We start from the raw sequence: 16,362 nt of genomic DNA on the forward strand, positions 1-16,362 counted from the left end.
TATTTTTTTCTGCTTTTTTTTTTTTTTGTGTTATTACTAATTACCCAAATAAGATTTCGCTGCGAAGTTTTATCTGTTAGTTTAATTTTTTACTCTTCAAAGCTTTTACTTTTTAATTGTTTACTTATTAATTTTTTGTTTTTGTTTTTTTTTTTTGCTTTTTTTCAAATTCAATATTTAACATTCCTTGTCCATTTACAATTAAAAAATTTTGCGGCAAAAATTTGAAAAAATAAATTTATTATAAAAAAAAAGATGTGTGTATGTGTGTGTGTGTGTGAAAGGGTTTTTTCTCGGGTTTTTTTTTTTTTTTGTTTAAATTTAAAGCCTCCAGGAAAAATAAATTAGAAAGTAAAGTTTTGTGCTTTATTTATCGTGTTTATGATGAACTTTTTCCCTTTAAAAACTGTTTTTAATTATTTTAAACTTATGTGTGTTCTTTCCTTCTTTTTTTTTTTTTGTTTTGTTTTGTTTTTTTTTTTTTTTTCATTGAATTAAAAATTAAATATATAAATTGCGTTCATAATGTACAAATTTTACTAAGGTTTTTTTTTTGTTTTTTTGTTTGTTGTTTTTTTTTTTTTTTGTTCAATGCAATGAAATTCAGTTTGTCATTGTAACTATTTATCATGCCTATGGTGTTGATGTATGTATGTATGTATGTATGTATGTATGTATGTATGTATGTATGTATGTATGTAATTCACTATGTGTACATTTTTTTAAAAATTTTGCTTTCAAAAATCGGTTGAGCACGTTTTTCATTTTCTTAAATCTGTTAAGGTGTTAAGCAGAAAATGTTTTATTGAATTGTTCTTTTCTTTTCTTTTCTTGTATTTTTTGTTTTTTTTTTCTTTTTTGTTTTTTGTGTTTAATTATGTCGTAATGGCGTTATGTTAGACATTTTATTTAGTTTTTTTTTTTGTGGTTTTCTTTGTTTTTATTACATCTTTTGCTTTTTAATTTAATTCACAACAGTGGTTAATGGAATTTGTCGCGCTCGTTTTGTCTCCTCCTCGTTGATTTTTTGTTCAATTAATATTTGAGCTTTTGCAATGGCACTCGGTTGACCAGTAATTGTTACAATACGATTTCTAGTGCCAGGTGCGAAAATACCCTTTTTTGAAATTTGAACATTTGCGCCGGACACATGTTGAATTTCAACTAAACTACGGCCATTTGGACCTGGAATTTGTATTCGGTTTTTATAGATTTGTAATTATGAATATAATATTATATTTGTTACGTATGTATTTATATTGAAAGGGGATATTAATTATAATTTTTGGTGAAATTAATATCAAAAAATTGTTTTTTTTTTTTAAAGCGGATAATGGGATTACATAGGAAATGGGATTCGTTTCGATTCGTATATTTGGAAATGTATATTTAAGAGAAAAAATTTTATTGGAAATTATTATTATTTTTTTTTTGTCTTATAAATAAAATTAAGAAGCTTTAATTTCTTTCTTTTCTTTTTTAAATAAAGTGTCTTAAAATTTGCAAAATATGAGGTATATAAAAGTATATATATATATATATTTTATATGAGAAATTTTTCATATTTAACATTAGTAGTATAAAAAGCGTAGAACCATGCCGTCAAATAAATATAAAATAATTAAGGAGCAAATGCTTTTCATAAGGAGCACTAAATACTAAACTCCAACTTGATATCAGGAAATAGTTTTCTTTCGTCTCTTGTTTACAATTGGAATTTTTTTCGAAGGTCTTGAAAAATGTTTTGTCAATTTTAACTTGAAAAATTCCTTTCATCGATTGCGTTTTGTTTAACACGTTGACGCCCATTACTCGTCTACAGCATTGTATAAAAAAACAAAAAAAAAAAAAAGTTTTTCTGGAAGCACTCATAACCATTAACGTGTTAAGGTCGCCTCGTGACATTAGAAAGAAAAGGAGAAGAGCATGATTTCGGCCTCGGTTACTGAGCTCTCTTAATGACCTTATAACATCAACTTTGAAATGATGAGCATATTTCCGAGATTTTTCACGGTTATGCTAAAGTGTTGCTTGATAACAAAAATATTATGCTTCGATTTAATCATATCCGTCTGTCTGTCCATTTGCTGGCCCTCTATTGTTGCAACTTTTCTAACATAATTTTTGCATCAAAGCTTACGTTAAAGTAGATATATTTTCAGTTGAAAAGGGAAAGCCATTACGAATTATTTTTGTTGGAAGACTAGAAAAGCCAGTACACACGGGAAAAAGAAATGCTTATCTCATGTGATTTCAATCTTCCCTTTTTGAGTCATATTTATGCACAGTTGTTAGGCTCGTGCTTCAATCACAAGGAATTTTATAAACTTATGAATAGAATGAACAAGACATGTAATATTTATTATTTAGGCATTTGTAACATGAAAAATTTCTCTCAAAAAGGGTAACTGCTTCAATCAATTGCATTAAAATCTCTTTGTTTTGAACAAAAAAAAAAAAAAAAAAAAGAAAAAAAGACAAAAACAAATTTTTTATTGTTAAGCTACTACGTCACATAATTAATAACTTAATTCTTGGCTATAGATATCGATGGAAATAACAAAGCGAAAAAGAAATTAACAAGACTGCAATTAAAGTTAAGCAGGCGGTAATGAATACACAACAAAATAAAAATGACACTTTTTTTTTTTTTTTTTTTTTTTTTTTTTTAAAAATGAAAATATTTAAAATTAAATTTATAAAAAATTATATAAAAAAAAAAAGAAAAAAAAAAAAAAAAAAAAAAATAAAGTTAACAAATGTTAACAAGGGGATATAATAAGTGATGTTTTAAGAAAGATGCTACCGTTCGATTTCTAACTATAATTAAAATGAAATTGTTGAATAGATACGAATGGAAAAAATCGAAAACAGATAAGATAAGAGATTAAAAAAATATGCGTGCGTGCGTGTGTGCAATTGTCAATTAATTTAATCAAGGACCAGCCTTTGCTTTTTTTTTTTTTTTTTTGACAAGAAGCTTGAAAACTCCCAATAAAAGCTGTTTTGTGATTATCTTCTATTCATCGAAGAAAAGGAGAAAGTGAAAGTAAAGTAAGTCAAATCACAAAGTTTCCTTACTCCATTTTTTTGTTTTAAATTATAAATTAATTGTCTCATAAAGCAAATAATGAATGTTTCTGTTTATGTTCTTTTAAAATTTCTTGGAATGAAAAATTATTTCTCTTACTCTTTAGGTAATGCGATTCTTTTGAGAAGCGTAAAGTTGATGAATATATATCAACTTTATTATTATATATTGTATGTTTGAAGCGCGGCAAGAACTTGACTAGATTTTAAAATGCTTTTACAAAATGTCGCAAATTTTTTTTTTTTTTTTTCAATTTTTCTGTAAAGCTGAAGTCGACAATGAAAAATTGAAACCGAAAGACGATTTTCAACAAATATTTTCAATTTATGGACATGAAAGTAAAGTTTCATGATGGAATTTGATGGAATGTTGGCAAAAAAGTTATTATCGAATCTGTTCAAAGAAAATTAACCGGCACAAGCTGGGCCAGGGCTTCTTATCGTTTTAGATGGATGAATAAAATGCATTAAGTTATATTTATATATATATATACATATAAATATATATATATATAAGATATATAAATTAATTTATAATTTAAGCAAATTTTGTCAAAATTGCCTGAAAGTGAAACGTGAGCGACGAAAAATAAGTTTAAAATCAGCCGCGACAAAACAAAATGTAGCTAAAATTTAAAAAAAAAAAAATAGAAATTTAATTGTATAATAGAATGGTTTCGTATAACAACCATGCAAATCTCAAATAAAATGATTACGAAAAGGGGAAAAAATTAAGGCAAATAGTTTTTTTTTTTTTTTTTCTTTTTTTTTTTTTTCTTGTTTAATTTGTTTTCGTCCAGGTTTAGTTTGGTTATGGGTTTGGCATTTACTTTTGTTTTGTTTTTTTTTTTTTTGTTTGTTTTTCATTTTTGTTTAGTAGGGATAATAAAAACGTGGCCCACCTAATATAGCGCCTACGATAACTTCGGGAATTTCCACATTCTTTGAATCCTTGGCACTTAAATCGCCCGGTGTTGGGCTCTTACTTAGGCCTGTCAATGTGTGAGCCGCTGTGGCACCCAGAGTAGGAGCTGTCGATGGTGTACCAGTAGCGGCAGTTAAACCAAAACTGTTATTATTCAGCGATACTGGTGTAGTGGCTTGCGCCGCTGAAGCTGCAGCCGTACTCAAATGGCGGAATGGATCAAATTGGGCGGCTGCGGCAGCGACATCAAGTGACTGTGCAGGTCGTGTGGCAGCTGCAGCAGCCGCTGCGACCGCGTATTGTTCTAAATTAACTTGACCTACTGCGCCAAAAACATTTCCGGCCGTGGCGGCAGTAGCAGCTGCTGTTTGCTGATTTAATGTAGACATGTCCAAATAGCTACCGAGCGCAGTATGAGCACCATTGGCATGCGGCAAACCGACTCCCATGCCGAGCACACCGTATTTAGCCAAAACACCTAAAGCAGCACAAACCTCCGTTGTAGCGGTCTCGGTGTAACCATAACCGCGCAATGCGACCTGCTTATTAACAAACAAAAAAGAATCCTTTCAAAATCTTTCACTTGCAGGGATCTAAACTGATTGTTTACCTTAATATGTTCCAATAGTTGTGTAGCTACCGCTAGATTAGGTGCTGGATTTGGGGCACTTAAATTTAATGAAAAATTAATCCCGGTTCCATTTACTAATAAGCCAGCAGCCGTGGCCGCTCCCCCTATAGTCGTTCCTAATGTGGAGTTTAACGAGGCGGTACTCGAATTTATGGCATTTTGATTGGTGGCATAAGGCGACCCGGTCGGATTAAAATTGGCAACTGGACCACTTACGTCGGCATACGAAACATTCAAGCATGTGCCCGATTGAGGATCTTCGACAATTTTTGATAAAATCATTTTACAGGCATTTTTATTGTTCTCCTTATCGCCTATTATCGTTATACAACGCTCTTGAAGAGATATATCTTTGGGTTTTTGTGAGATCTGCACATATGAGCCACTCTCCTCTTTAATTTGCTTAATATAAGCACCACCTTTACCGATAATCATGCCGGCGGTGGAGTTGGGCACCAAAATTTTTACTTGCTTATCACGTTCCTGTGTCTGCTTGCTTTCGGCCTCTAAAATTTTGGCACTTAAATCGGGTTTCTCTCGTATTTTGTCCATAATAAAATCAAGCACCGTCATAATACCCTCTACACTGCCAGTTATAAGGCAGACCCGTTCAGTAGTACCTATAAAAATTTTTTTTTTTTTTTTTATAAATGCAATGATAATTAAAAGTGTAATCATAATTATCGCACCTGGGTAAAAGTCATGTGATTTGGACATTTTAACACGAGCACCAGTATCCTTTTGCAAAGACGCTATGGTTTCACCTCCTTTGCCTATAATGGCTCCGGAGGCCACCGCCGGTACAAGGATTTTCATGTGATAAGTTGTATCACCTATTTATAAAAATAGAGAATTGTAGGAAACCAAAAAAAAAAAGAAGAAAAAACAAAAAAAAAACAACAAAGGTTATCTTATAATTTTACGTAATAATTTTGTTTTTTTTTTTTGAAAGGTTTCAAATTAAAAATAATAACATTTTTTAATGTTTGATTTTAGTGGACATATGATAAACGAGCCCGAGCCCAATTGATTATGTACATGGTGGATGCTGTGAATTTCTCTCTATGGTATTTACTTTTAAATGTTGATGAGTTGACATAAGTTTTTTTTTTTTGGTGGACTTCATGAATGAAGTAAGTGCATTAACAAAAAAAAAAAAAACTTCTAACAATGTGGGTGCTTGTATTAATAAAATTATGATTACATATTATTATTGAAATGAAGAGGAAAATATTACTTCGTTTTTTAAATATAGCATACACAACCGCGGAACTAGGTTTAAGTAGGGTATTTTGGAACGGTCTTGAGGTCTTCACGTTATTCAATAATGCGTACATAGATTACACACAATAAAACTTTTAAAAAGCTTTTCGCACAACCAATTGTAGGACGTGACCTTGAAGCTACAAGAAGTTGGCATAAAAAGCACAGGTTTGTCTTTAATTTTCTTCTTGGTTGCGAATCAATGAAGTGAATGAAGCTCATTCATCTACTATATCGATACGAAATGCTTTGTGAAATTTATAAGAAGCTTTTAATCGCGTCTTATCCGTGAAGGGAAGTATTAGTTGCGCATATATTTTGCATAGACTATTGTAGAAGAGAATGTTTATACTAAGCCCTAGGTGTTGATACTATAAGTAGTCTATCTTCAATCTGTGAGTTTCGAAAAGTGTGCAAATCAGTTACAGGAAATTTCTAAGAAGCCCTTAAGCGCGACTTATCCATTAATTGCGCATATATTTTGCGTAGACTATTGAAGAAGAGAGTAAGTCCTCGGTGTTGATACTATATATGTAGTCTACCTTCAATTTATGAGTTCCGAAAAGTGTGCAAACGGGATACAGTTGCGCATATATTTTGCATAGACTATTAAAGAAGAGAGTAAGTCCTAGGTGTTTGTTGACTACTATATGTAGTCTATCTATGAATAAAAGTGTTGCAAATCAGTTAAAGGACGGACGTACAAAAAATAGATTCGTGTGTAAGGGAAGGATACCAAATATGGAGAATATTCTGTAAAAATCAACATATATATATATATATATAAAGTGTATCTCAAAAAATGTATGCATATATTTATATATAATAATACTTATGTTTTTATATTGATATTAATTAAAAAAAAAAACACAAAAAATGAGTCTCGTTTTGTAATGATAATGAAACAATGATAAAGCTTACCATGATGATAATGATTGTTATTATTATTATTTTCAATTTCAACCTCAATTCCAGAACAAACAGACTCACCTAGAAATAGATCGAAAAGAAGCACCACAAAAATGCACATACATATGAAACAATGAAATGTTAAGAAAAAATGGAGCAAAAAGAAAATACATTAATTATTTGAAAAATAAATGAAGTTAAGTCGTAGACAAATATTGAGATGAATTTTCTTAAATGCTTTTTTCTCTCTCTCTCTCTCTCTCTCTGTCCATTTTCTCCTTCCTTTAACTCTCACTCACGCTCTCTGTCTCTCTCTCTCTCTCCCTCTCTCTCCCTCTTTGTCTTTTCAGCGTGAAATTGATAGCAAAATTCATATATTTTGTCATTTAAAACTTTAAGACAATAGTGCAAATGAGCAAACTCCCTATTTCCTTCCCCCAACTTATATAAATTACGTATGTTGTGAGAGAGTTTAATTAAACGAAATAAAAAAAAAAAAAAAAAAAAAAAAAATCTAAAACTAAATAAATTTAAAAAAAAATTATCTTTTATTTTTTTTATGCTTACATCCATTACACATTTGCTTGCATAAATGAAATCAAAATTTAATTCCTTTGTTGCATTTGTTTCATACATATCCATGTACGTCTCATTGAAAAACAATCATAATTATATAGCGATTACGATTTTATTACCGAAAATTTTCTTTTAATCGGAATTTTTTTATTTATTTATTTATTTTTTTTTTTTACTTAAACAGTTTTCTAAACTAAAGATCAGAATGATTTGAAATGAGGCGTGGCATTCGTCAACAACGAAATACTTTTACTAATAGTTGTCCGTCTCATCGACGTGGATGGCCTGTGCAGTTTCTAAATGATCCTATACGTAAAAGTGTAGCGATCACAGAGAAAGCAAGCCAGCATGCAAGCAAGAAAAATATTTTCGGTTGTGTTCGAATCTACGACACCCATTATCTTTATATTTTAAATAGAATATGCAAATACTTATTGTTGTATTTCATCAATAACAAGTAAGATATTTGATAGCCCTATCGGCGATATTGTAAAGCAAAAAATTCATCTATCACATCGTGATAGCCGCGATATTTAATTTAGAATTAACGGAAGTAACTTGTCGCATATTACTCTTCAACTTTTTACTGTGATACCCAATCGATTTCATAAATCCCTAAGAAAAAATCGAGTAGTCTACAGATAACATTGCTACATGTGAAGAATGTGCAGAATAATTCTCAACATTGTGTTTTGTTTATCCTATAAGTAATAAGCAGACAATGAACAAAAAGTAAAAAATGAAAAATAAAAAAATTGATTACTTATAATTCTGTGTGGGCGTGGCCGATTTGTTCTTTTTTTCACATGTAAATGAAGAAAATTTCCGCAAAAAGCCATAAATGTTTGCAAACGTGTCTCCAATTTACTATTTACTGTGGGCCTGTCGCTTGACCGATTTGACCCATTTTCAATAACAGGTGACCTATAAGAATTTTCGAGATGGATGCCAAATTTGAAGTCGATATATTGGTTTTTCCAAACAGGTGGATGTATAGCATACATAGACATACAGACAGACACGCTTACATCGGTATCCAAGACATTATAGGATGTCGGTACTTTTGACAAGATAAACCATACCCCATCCTTCAATCGTGGATATGATATTAAATATAAGTAAATAAATAAACATAGTTGGATCCATGCACGCTCTAAGTGCTCTGAGAAACCGGGATATGCTGTTAAGATGTATGCAGGAAAGTGTATTATGTCACGTATGCCTTGATCGGCATACTTGAGGGTAACAATTTTTGCACGCTACATATATCACGATTGTGTTATTTATATGCACACTATGAACTTATCATTGCGAGACATCAACGACACTATGAATAAAAATGGAGTTGTTGCTGTTTTTTAGCAGCATATAGATATATGTATCAAATTTCGATGAAAAAATATAGTGATAAATGTCAAATTGCTTTTAAACGGAGTGAAGCTAATGATGATGATACAAATAAATTGATTGGAGAATTCGGAAAGCGTGTTGATGCAAAACCAAAAAACTGTAAACCTTTGATGGAACAAAATAATTCATTTGACTGTATACCGCAAGATGTAGCGGCAAAGCATGCCAACGTAGCATGCTAGGGTAATAAAGAAAAGTATGCAAGCTAAGCGGATTTCGTTTGTTGAAATGCCGAAAGCTAAGATGCCTGTGTTTAAATCAGGGTTGCCTTTTATTATGAGATCCAAAATCCTGACCAAAAAGAGGCGAAAATAAGCTCGGGATTACCATCGAAAGGTTATCGCCTAAAGATTATGATGTGTGGATGACCAAAAAGAGGCTTGCAAGGATTAAGATAGCAGGCTAGAAGAACAGCCAGCTGCATATTCATGGCGCTCCCGCTCCAGTGTATAATCACTGGAGAGCACTACCATGTAATTTAACAGAATTACGCTAAAAATCTTACTATGGCGTCTCTTTCAATGTTATGGTAACATGACAAAACTCATCCACGACACATTGGCAACACCAGCTATAGTACACCATTGATGCGTTACTGCCACTGATGCCTAATTCATTTTTCAATATAGTCAATGCTTAAAAACGTATGTTTTTCACATATTGTTATTGTTCTAATTGTCGTCGCTTATTGAAGAGTACAAGAAGGAGTTAAAAGGAAGTCCATTGTTTAATGCAATTTTCTTGTAATATCATAAACAAATTTACGCCCAAGTAAATAACAGGACTGCCAAAAAGAGAGTAATAAACTTTAAAATCAAAATGGTATTCATGTTAAGTTGATCGTATGTATCACTATATGCACAAGTGTACAAGTGAATTGCATCTTTCAATTCATAATATATATGCATATATACATGTATATATATCTGTTACGGGAGGAAGGAACGATCGATTTTCGTGTAACTTAAATAGGAAAAGATTTTTTTTTTTTTTTTTTGAAATTTTTTAACTGACACTAACACTAACGAAGCGCAGATCTTAAAAGAGCTTTAAAAGAGAATTAAAAAATTCGCTTTACTATCTTTTATCCAGCAAAGAAACCATAACATAAACTGCTTAAAGAATCAGAAGCGAGATCTGCGAACTATGTGGTTAAACAGAGATATATATGCAAGATTTTTACACGAAACTTGAACGGAAATTTTTTGCGCAGGGCTTTCATGCCGAAAATATTTTCACGTGAGAAGAATGAGTGCAGTGCCATATACTTGCCAGGCTATTACTTGTTATACGGAAGGGAAGATTAGACGGATTTAGTCAACTGACATGAAAAAACTATGTTACTATGTTTCTAAAAGATATTTAACGTGATCTGGTTAACCAAGTGGATTACAGTTGCATCACAGTAAAATCTGTTTTGACAATCAAGATAAAAGCTGGTCGATAGAATTTAAAATTGAAGCACTGATGTCGATCGAGAAAAGTTTCCTCAATATAGATAGGTTATGGAAAGTTGGTACACTGTTGACGACTGTTGACGACTGACAGATTGACTTCGCATTTTAACTTTTTCATATTTCGTAAGTTAAATAATCACGGACTCATACGTAATAATCGAGTCTTCATTATCATTATTATAGTAATAATAATAATAATAATAATAATAATAAATGTAAATGCCAGAAGAATGGAAAGGAATGACATGCATCAGGCATTGTTTATCGACCGATTTGAAGATAATAGCGCTTATTTGTCCTACATTTCATACCAAGAGAGTAGGTTAAAAGACATTTTAGACAGTAAAGCATATAAGGATTCATCCTATGTTAATTAAAATCTATGCCACAACATATAAATAATGCATACATATATATGTGTGTCTTGTTCATATACATACATTTTCTCTTTTGTTCTTATATATGTTTATATATATATTTTTTTAATGTCTTCTTATTTCAGTTTAGGTTAGAAAGTTTCCTTCAAAGGCATACAACAAACATACAAGCATACATTGTGTTGTCGTGATTCTATTTTTCTTTTAATTTCTCCCTAAGTATGTTTACATTAAAGTAAATATTAAATGGAAAGTCTAAAGAGATATTGTTGAGCTGTTTTGATTATGTAGTCTAAAAAATGTTAAGCCTTAAACTTTGCCGATAACATTAGTAATACCAAGTGTTAAGGCACGCGACGAGTTTTACGACGATATTGGCGAATGAGTTCGAAATGAACGTCGGAGGTTTTGGCAGATTGACACTTTTTTTACACTGATCATCTGATCATATCAAATTCAATATAAAAACAAGTAAACGCAAAGACAACGGTTTTTTATTTTTTTCGAGCTTACGCCTAAACAAAACTAATCTTCAATAACTTAAGTTATTTGCAAATCGCGGCTGCTGATGAATCGATTTTGTCGACTGAGATAACTGTATTATGTAAAATATCGAATTACGAAATGAAGCGAAAATTGATTGATTGATTAATACGATGAATCAATGCGCAACGATTGTGACGGTTGTTGTGACTTATAGACAATTTTTATTCAATTTTATTTTATTAATTATTATTTCTATTTATTATAATTAATTTTATATTAATTTATTATTTTATTTTATTTATATTATCTAAAGGGATTTCTAGCAGAGTGAATCTCATGTCCCTAAGTTAAGAAGAGTAAGAAATTGCCTTCAAAAGGACTATCGACACCATATATATATATGGGTAGATAAAAGACGATATTCCATATTTTAAGCCAGATGTACTCGGTACTGTTTGATGATTATCAAAAGATAGGCTGATTGTGAATTTGATGACTCACATATATATAATTGTAGAGTGCCTGTTAATTGCTCTATTATCTGGCATCAATACGGTTATCAACAAACTATGTATGTGATATTGATTTGCTACGATAAACACTAAACTAAAATTGAAGGTATGAAATTTTATTTAGATAAAACTTTTTCGAAAATGGAAAATAGGCTTCTGGACCCAGCTATTTAGGATGTTCGAACTTGATATGTTCATTTTAGAAGAGCATCATTTAAAGTTTTTTTTTTTTTGGTCAGTTTGACAAATGAATCGATGCTTTAATCTAATAAAGAAGAAAAAAAAAAGAAGAAAGCTTTATAGGCTTATCGACGCCCATCTTATGAAAATCACATACATAAAAGTATGAATTAATAATCATTTGAAAGCATAACCAAATGAAGAAGAATAAATTTTAGCCGGATATATATTTACATATATCTAGAGAGTTGTTTAACAAACACACACACACACACACACACACACCACTGTTTGTATTGCATATGTAATGTAAAGAATAAATAATAATGATGAAAGAGAGAGAAAGGTATATTAAATAGTATGATGATCTATATTAGATAGCTATAATTATTCATAGATAGAATATCAAGAGGATGCTGTGAGATATTCCGAAGAACTGATGAATATTGAGGACAATACGTAAAGTATTGCTGATTGCTTTTGCATTTAGCCGTTGTCCATATGTTATGCTGCATACGTACAAAATTAGAAAATTTTATATTTTCATTTCAAAAAAAAAAAATAGAAATTAATTTAAAAAAAAAATTAATTAAAAAAAAAACCAAAAAAAAAAACAGAAAGATAAGATTTTGCGTAGCTTATGATTAATGCGTGTATAGAGACGTGTGAATAATAATAAGTTCTTGCCGTATGTAAAGCAAATGAATTGAATTGAATTATTATATCAATATTTATTTATTTTTTTTTTTTTGATTATTTACTTGTGTGTTTCTAGAAACCTTCCCATAGAATATTTTATTCTCATAGTTTGTTAAATTCTTTTCACTGCAGTGTTTCAAATTAAATGTTTAAATTTCTTCTTCTTCTTCTTCTCTCTCTCTTTTTTTGTAACTAGATCCGACGTTTGCTTTTAATTTTATTAATATAGATGTAAAAATGTTGTTGCTTAGTGACTGATTGATGCACCTCAAGATGATTATTGAATAGTCGCATTGATGTAATGATTATTGATTTGATTGAATTATTGCAGTTATGTTGCTTTATAAACACATTTACAATTTTAAATTTTTCAAACAACTCACCAAGGCACCAACATGACTTAAAAGGAGATGTTGAACTAGCAGCGTGCTGATGCTGATGCGGATGCTGGTGTGTGTGATGATGTTGCTGCTGTTGCTGTTGCTGCTGTTGCTGCTGTTGCTGCTGTAATTGCTGGGTTAGAATTGTTGCCGACGAGCTGGCATTTGAAGTTAAATTGCTGATAATAGCATTCGCGGTGGATGCAGGTTGTTGTAATAATTGTTGTTGTGTTTGCGGTTGTTGCTGTTGCTGTAGAGGTGATAGAGTGCTACGGCTAAGCACAGTTACGCTATTGCCGTTGGCATTATGATTCTGACTATTGTTATTATTATTATTATTATTATTATGATTGTTGTTGTTATTATTAATGGCTGTAGTCTGCGCATTATTAGCTGATTGCTGTTGCGGCAAATGCTGCTGTTGCTGCTGCTGCTGTTGTTGTTGTTGCTGCTGCTGCTGCTGTTGAACATCCATCTGTTGCAGTTGTAAATTAAATTGTGTTAATTGATTAAAATGTTGATTATCGTTTTTATCATTGATAACATTATCTATGTGCGTTTTAACAAAGGAATGTTTGCGTTGATGTTGTTGTTGTCGCTGCTGACGATGCTGTTGTTGCTGTTGCTGTTGCTGTTGCGCTGTTCTAGTGACTTGTTGCAAATATATTTTATTGTATTGCAAATTGTGACTATTAGATGATGACGCTGTTGGCGATGAGCCCGACGATGAAGAGGACGATAATGACGGCGATGACGATGTCGAAGAATTTACCAAATTTGTTGGCATTATATGTATTTCACGTTGTTTTTGTTGTTGCTGTTGCTGCGCATTTATATGAAATAAATTTTGCGCTTCTTGCTGTTGTTGTTGTTGTTCCAATTGCGTTAACTGTTGTCTCTGTCTTATATAACCCATATGATTTTCTAAAAATTGTTGAGCCACCGACGATCCCTCCATTAAATCGAATGCATTTGACATAAGACTCTCTGTTAAGGCATTCATTTGTAACATGATTTGATCTTCGATCAGTCTTTTTTTTTTTTTTTTTTTTTTTTTTTTTAAATTTTTGGGCTAGGCTTTTCTTTTAATTTTCTAATTTTTTCGTTTTTTTCGTTGTTATTTATTTATTTTTATTTTTTTTTGTGTTTTTGTGTTTTTATTCCTTTTAGCTTGAATCCTGAAGCTATACTGTTACCGTCGCGATGATATTGATTAATAGAAAAAAAGTTGGGAGGGAATCCGGAGATATAATTATCCTAAATATTGTAATCCAGTTTATATCACAATCGTTTCATTTTATTCATATTTATGATGTCCTTATGTATCTGGGTTTACGTTTAGCACTTCAATGTTTATAAACATTGTTGTCATATAACACTTGTATACAATTTCGACAATATTTTTGGCCAATTTTTCCTGTATTTTGCTATTTTAATAATTTTTCATACCTTTCTTAAACTATCAATTTGTTCATAAAAATAAAGAAAGATAGAGAAAACAAATCATTAGTAATTTTTTTGCGTTTTTTTTTTTTTTGCTTTTTTTTTTTTTTTTTTTTTTTTTTAATTATTTTTTAATTATTTAAATATTTTGGTTGTTTTTTGTTTTTTTTTTAATTGTTTAACTGCTTTTTTTTTTTTTTTTTGATTTGCTTATATAAACAATGTTGATATGTAGGTGGAATTATTATTACTCTTAATTAGAACTTGTGCTGGTTGCTTGATTTCACACAAATCAAGATGATTATTGAGGTAATGTTCTGAAAAAATTTGAATGTTGCGATAGAATCCTGGCTGATTGATGCGTTTGTTTTCTTTTTTTTTTTTTCTCAACTGTTTCTGTTTTATTAAGGAAGAGAAGTGGTGATGACAAATATAGTAGTAGTAGTAGTAGTAGTAGTAGTAGTAGTAATAATAATAATAATAGTAGTAGTAGTAGTAGTAGTAGTAGTAATAGCAGTTAGAGTAGTAGTGGTGGTGGTGGTGGTAGTAGTAGTAGTAGTAGTGATGGCAGTGGTGGTGGTGGTGGTGTTTGATATAGGCGACAACAACGACAACAACAACAATAACAACAACAACGACAATATGTGATATGAATAGAGAATAAAAATATATATGTATATATATATATATATATATATAAATAAGTATATATTTAAATGTAATAGCAACAGCAGCAGCAAAAAATTTTTCGCCTTTTTCTTGTAATTGAATTGTGAGTCTTAAATAATTGAATTACACACACACAGTAGAATTTCACACACAGTTGCAAAGAAACATTGGATGGATGGATCGTTTGTTCGTTCGTTGCGTGTCCTTTACAATATTATTTGCCAGCGTATTGCGCGTATTTATGTGTTTTTCATAATGATGGTGATGATGATGATGATGATGATGATGATGATAATGATGAAATGATGAATTGCCAATATATATATATATATATATTTAAATATATATAAAATATATATATATATATATCTAAAAATTATGAAGTCTTTTCTTTTTTTTGTTTTTGTTTGTTTTTTTTGTTTTTTTTTTGATTGAATTTTCAAATTAGCTCCTCTTGCAAAACAAATGTTAATGTTGTTGTCTTTTAGAATTGACCAAATATGAGTTTGATGATGGTATTTGGATGAATGTTTTATTACACCGTAACATCCATAAAATATATACTATTCAAGAATATAGATATGTGTGTAAACATTTATACAAAGCGCATAGTTTAAGTAATAAAATGTTAAAAGAAGAGAAATCAATTACCATAACTTGGCCACTTTTATGAGTTCGTCGTGCTGATATTTGTGTTGATCAATTCAATGTCGAAAGCAATGTCTGTCTCGTCGTTCACAACTATAATGAAGTTTGAGGAGTTTTTTCCAATTCTTTTGTGCGATTTGCTCTTCGCACGTATGCTGTGTCGGCATGCGTTCTTGAAGAATGAGGTTTTATTCGCTAGAGATTCATTAACTTCTCTTTTTTATTTTGTTTTTATTTTTCGTTATTCGCAGTTTTCATTACATCCAAGTTACTATCAGGCATGGAATTGTACAGTTGCGGTATTAAAATGATTTCTTGTTGAAATATACGGATCTAAACAATGACGATGACTTACTCATTTTGATATGACTTTCTACATTAGTTGTTGTATATTCTCAAGACATATTTTATTTTTTTTTTATCACAACGTTGTTTTATATATATTAGGTTATGGCGATTGATTTTGATATTAATTTAAATTTTATTTTAATGTTTTAATATCACATTCGAGATCTCTCTTTGTTTTTGTTTTGTTTTTTTTTTTTTTTTTGATAGTTTCTGCGAAATGTACTTTTTTTATTTTTGTTCTGTGTGATTTAATACATTTCTGGGAATGTTTCTAGGTAAAAAAAAGCAAAAAAAGAGTAGGAATATATATGAAAAAGATTTCTTTTAATCAACCATTTTCTGTTTGGTGAACAACCACC

At 30.6% G+C, this 16,362-nt stretch overlaps 1 protein-coding gene and 2 long non-coding RNA genes across 7 annotated transcripts in view; all 3 read right to left on the bottom strand.

The window, feature by feature from the left end:
- Positions 1 to 902: 902 nt before the first annotated feature.
- LOC119634524 (RNA-binding protein Nova-1) lies at positions 903 to 13,970 on the bottom strand. Of its 5 annotated transcripts, XM_038028752.1 has the most exons (7): positions 13,513 to 13,970; positions 12,899 to 13,149; positions 6,831 to 6,899; positions 5,336 to 5,479; positions 4,626 to 5,266; positions 3,993 to 4,557; positions 903 to 1,185 (listed from the first exon to the last, which is right to left on the bottom strand). In XM_038028752.1, the coding sequence occupies exons 1-7, from the start codon at positions 13,905 to 13,907 to the stop codon at positions 965 to 967; spliced, it is 2,286 nt and encodes a 761-aa protein (XP_037884680.1). In that variant the 5' UTR covers positions 13,908 to 13,970; the 3' UTR covers positions 903 to 964. The 5 variants fall into 5 exon arrangements, with proteins under 5 accessions (XP_037884680.1, XP_037884676.1, XP_037884675.1 ...); XM_038028748.1 differs by having other exon boundaries at positions 3,993 to 4,554; positions 12,899 to 13,970; XM_038028747.1 differs by having other exon boundaries at positions 12,899 to 13,970.
- An 82-nt stretch (positions 13,971 to 14,052) lies between these two features.
- On the bottom strand, positions 14,053 to 16,130 carry LOC119634525. Its single transcript, XR_005246961.1, has 2 exons — positions 15,659 to 16,130; positions 14,053 to 14,354 (listed from the first exon to the last, which is right to left on the bottom strand). It is a non-coding gene; the product is annotated as an uncharacterized LOC119634525 (long non-coding RNA).
- A 47-nt stretch (positions 16,131 to 16,177) lies between these two features.
- Positions 16,178 to 16,362, bottom strand: part of LOC119634527 — a 29,001-nt gene continuing 28,816 nt past the window's right edge. Inside the window, exon 2 of the long non-coding RNA XR_005246964.1 lies at positions 16,178 to 16,274. This is a non-coding gene — a long non-coding RNA (uncharacterized LOC119634527). The remainder of the gene's footprint in view (positions 16,275 to 16,362) is intronic.

Source organism: Glossina fuscipes, unplaced genomic scaffold (assembly GCF_014805625.2).
Source record: "Glossina fuscipes isolate IAEA_lab_2018 unplaced genomic scaffold, Yale_Gfus_2 3, whole genome shotgun sequence".
Classification (NCBI taxonomy): domain Eukaryota; kingdom Metazoa; phylum Arthropoda; class Insecta; order Diptera; family Glossinidae; genus Glossina; species Glossina fuscipes.

Excerpts from the sequence above, each read along its gene's own strand:
- LOC119634524 (XM_038028747.1), bottom strand. The coding sequence starts at position 13,907 with ATGTTACAAATGAATGCCTTAACAGAGAGTCTTATGTCAAATGCATTC. Across the intron at positions 5,480-6,830 it reads TAACAATCATTATCATCATG|GTGATACAACTTATCACATG; the intron begins GTAAGCTTTATC and ends TTTTATAAATAG. Across the intron at positions 5,267-5,335 it reads ATCACATGACTTTTACCCAG|GTACTACTGAACGGGTCTGC; the intron begins GTGCGATAATTA and ends AAATTTTTATAG.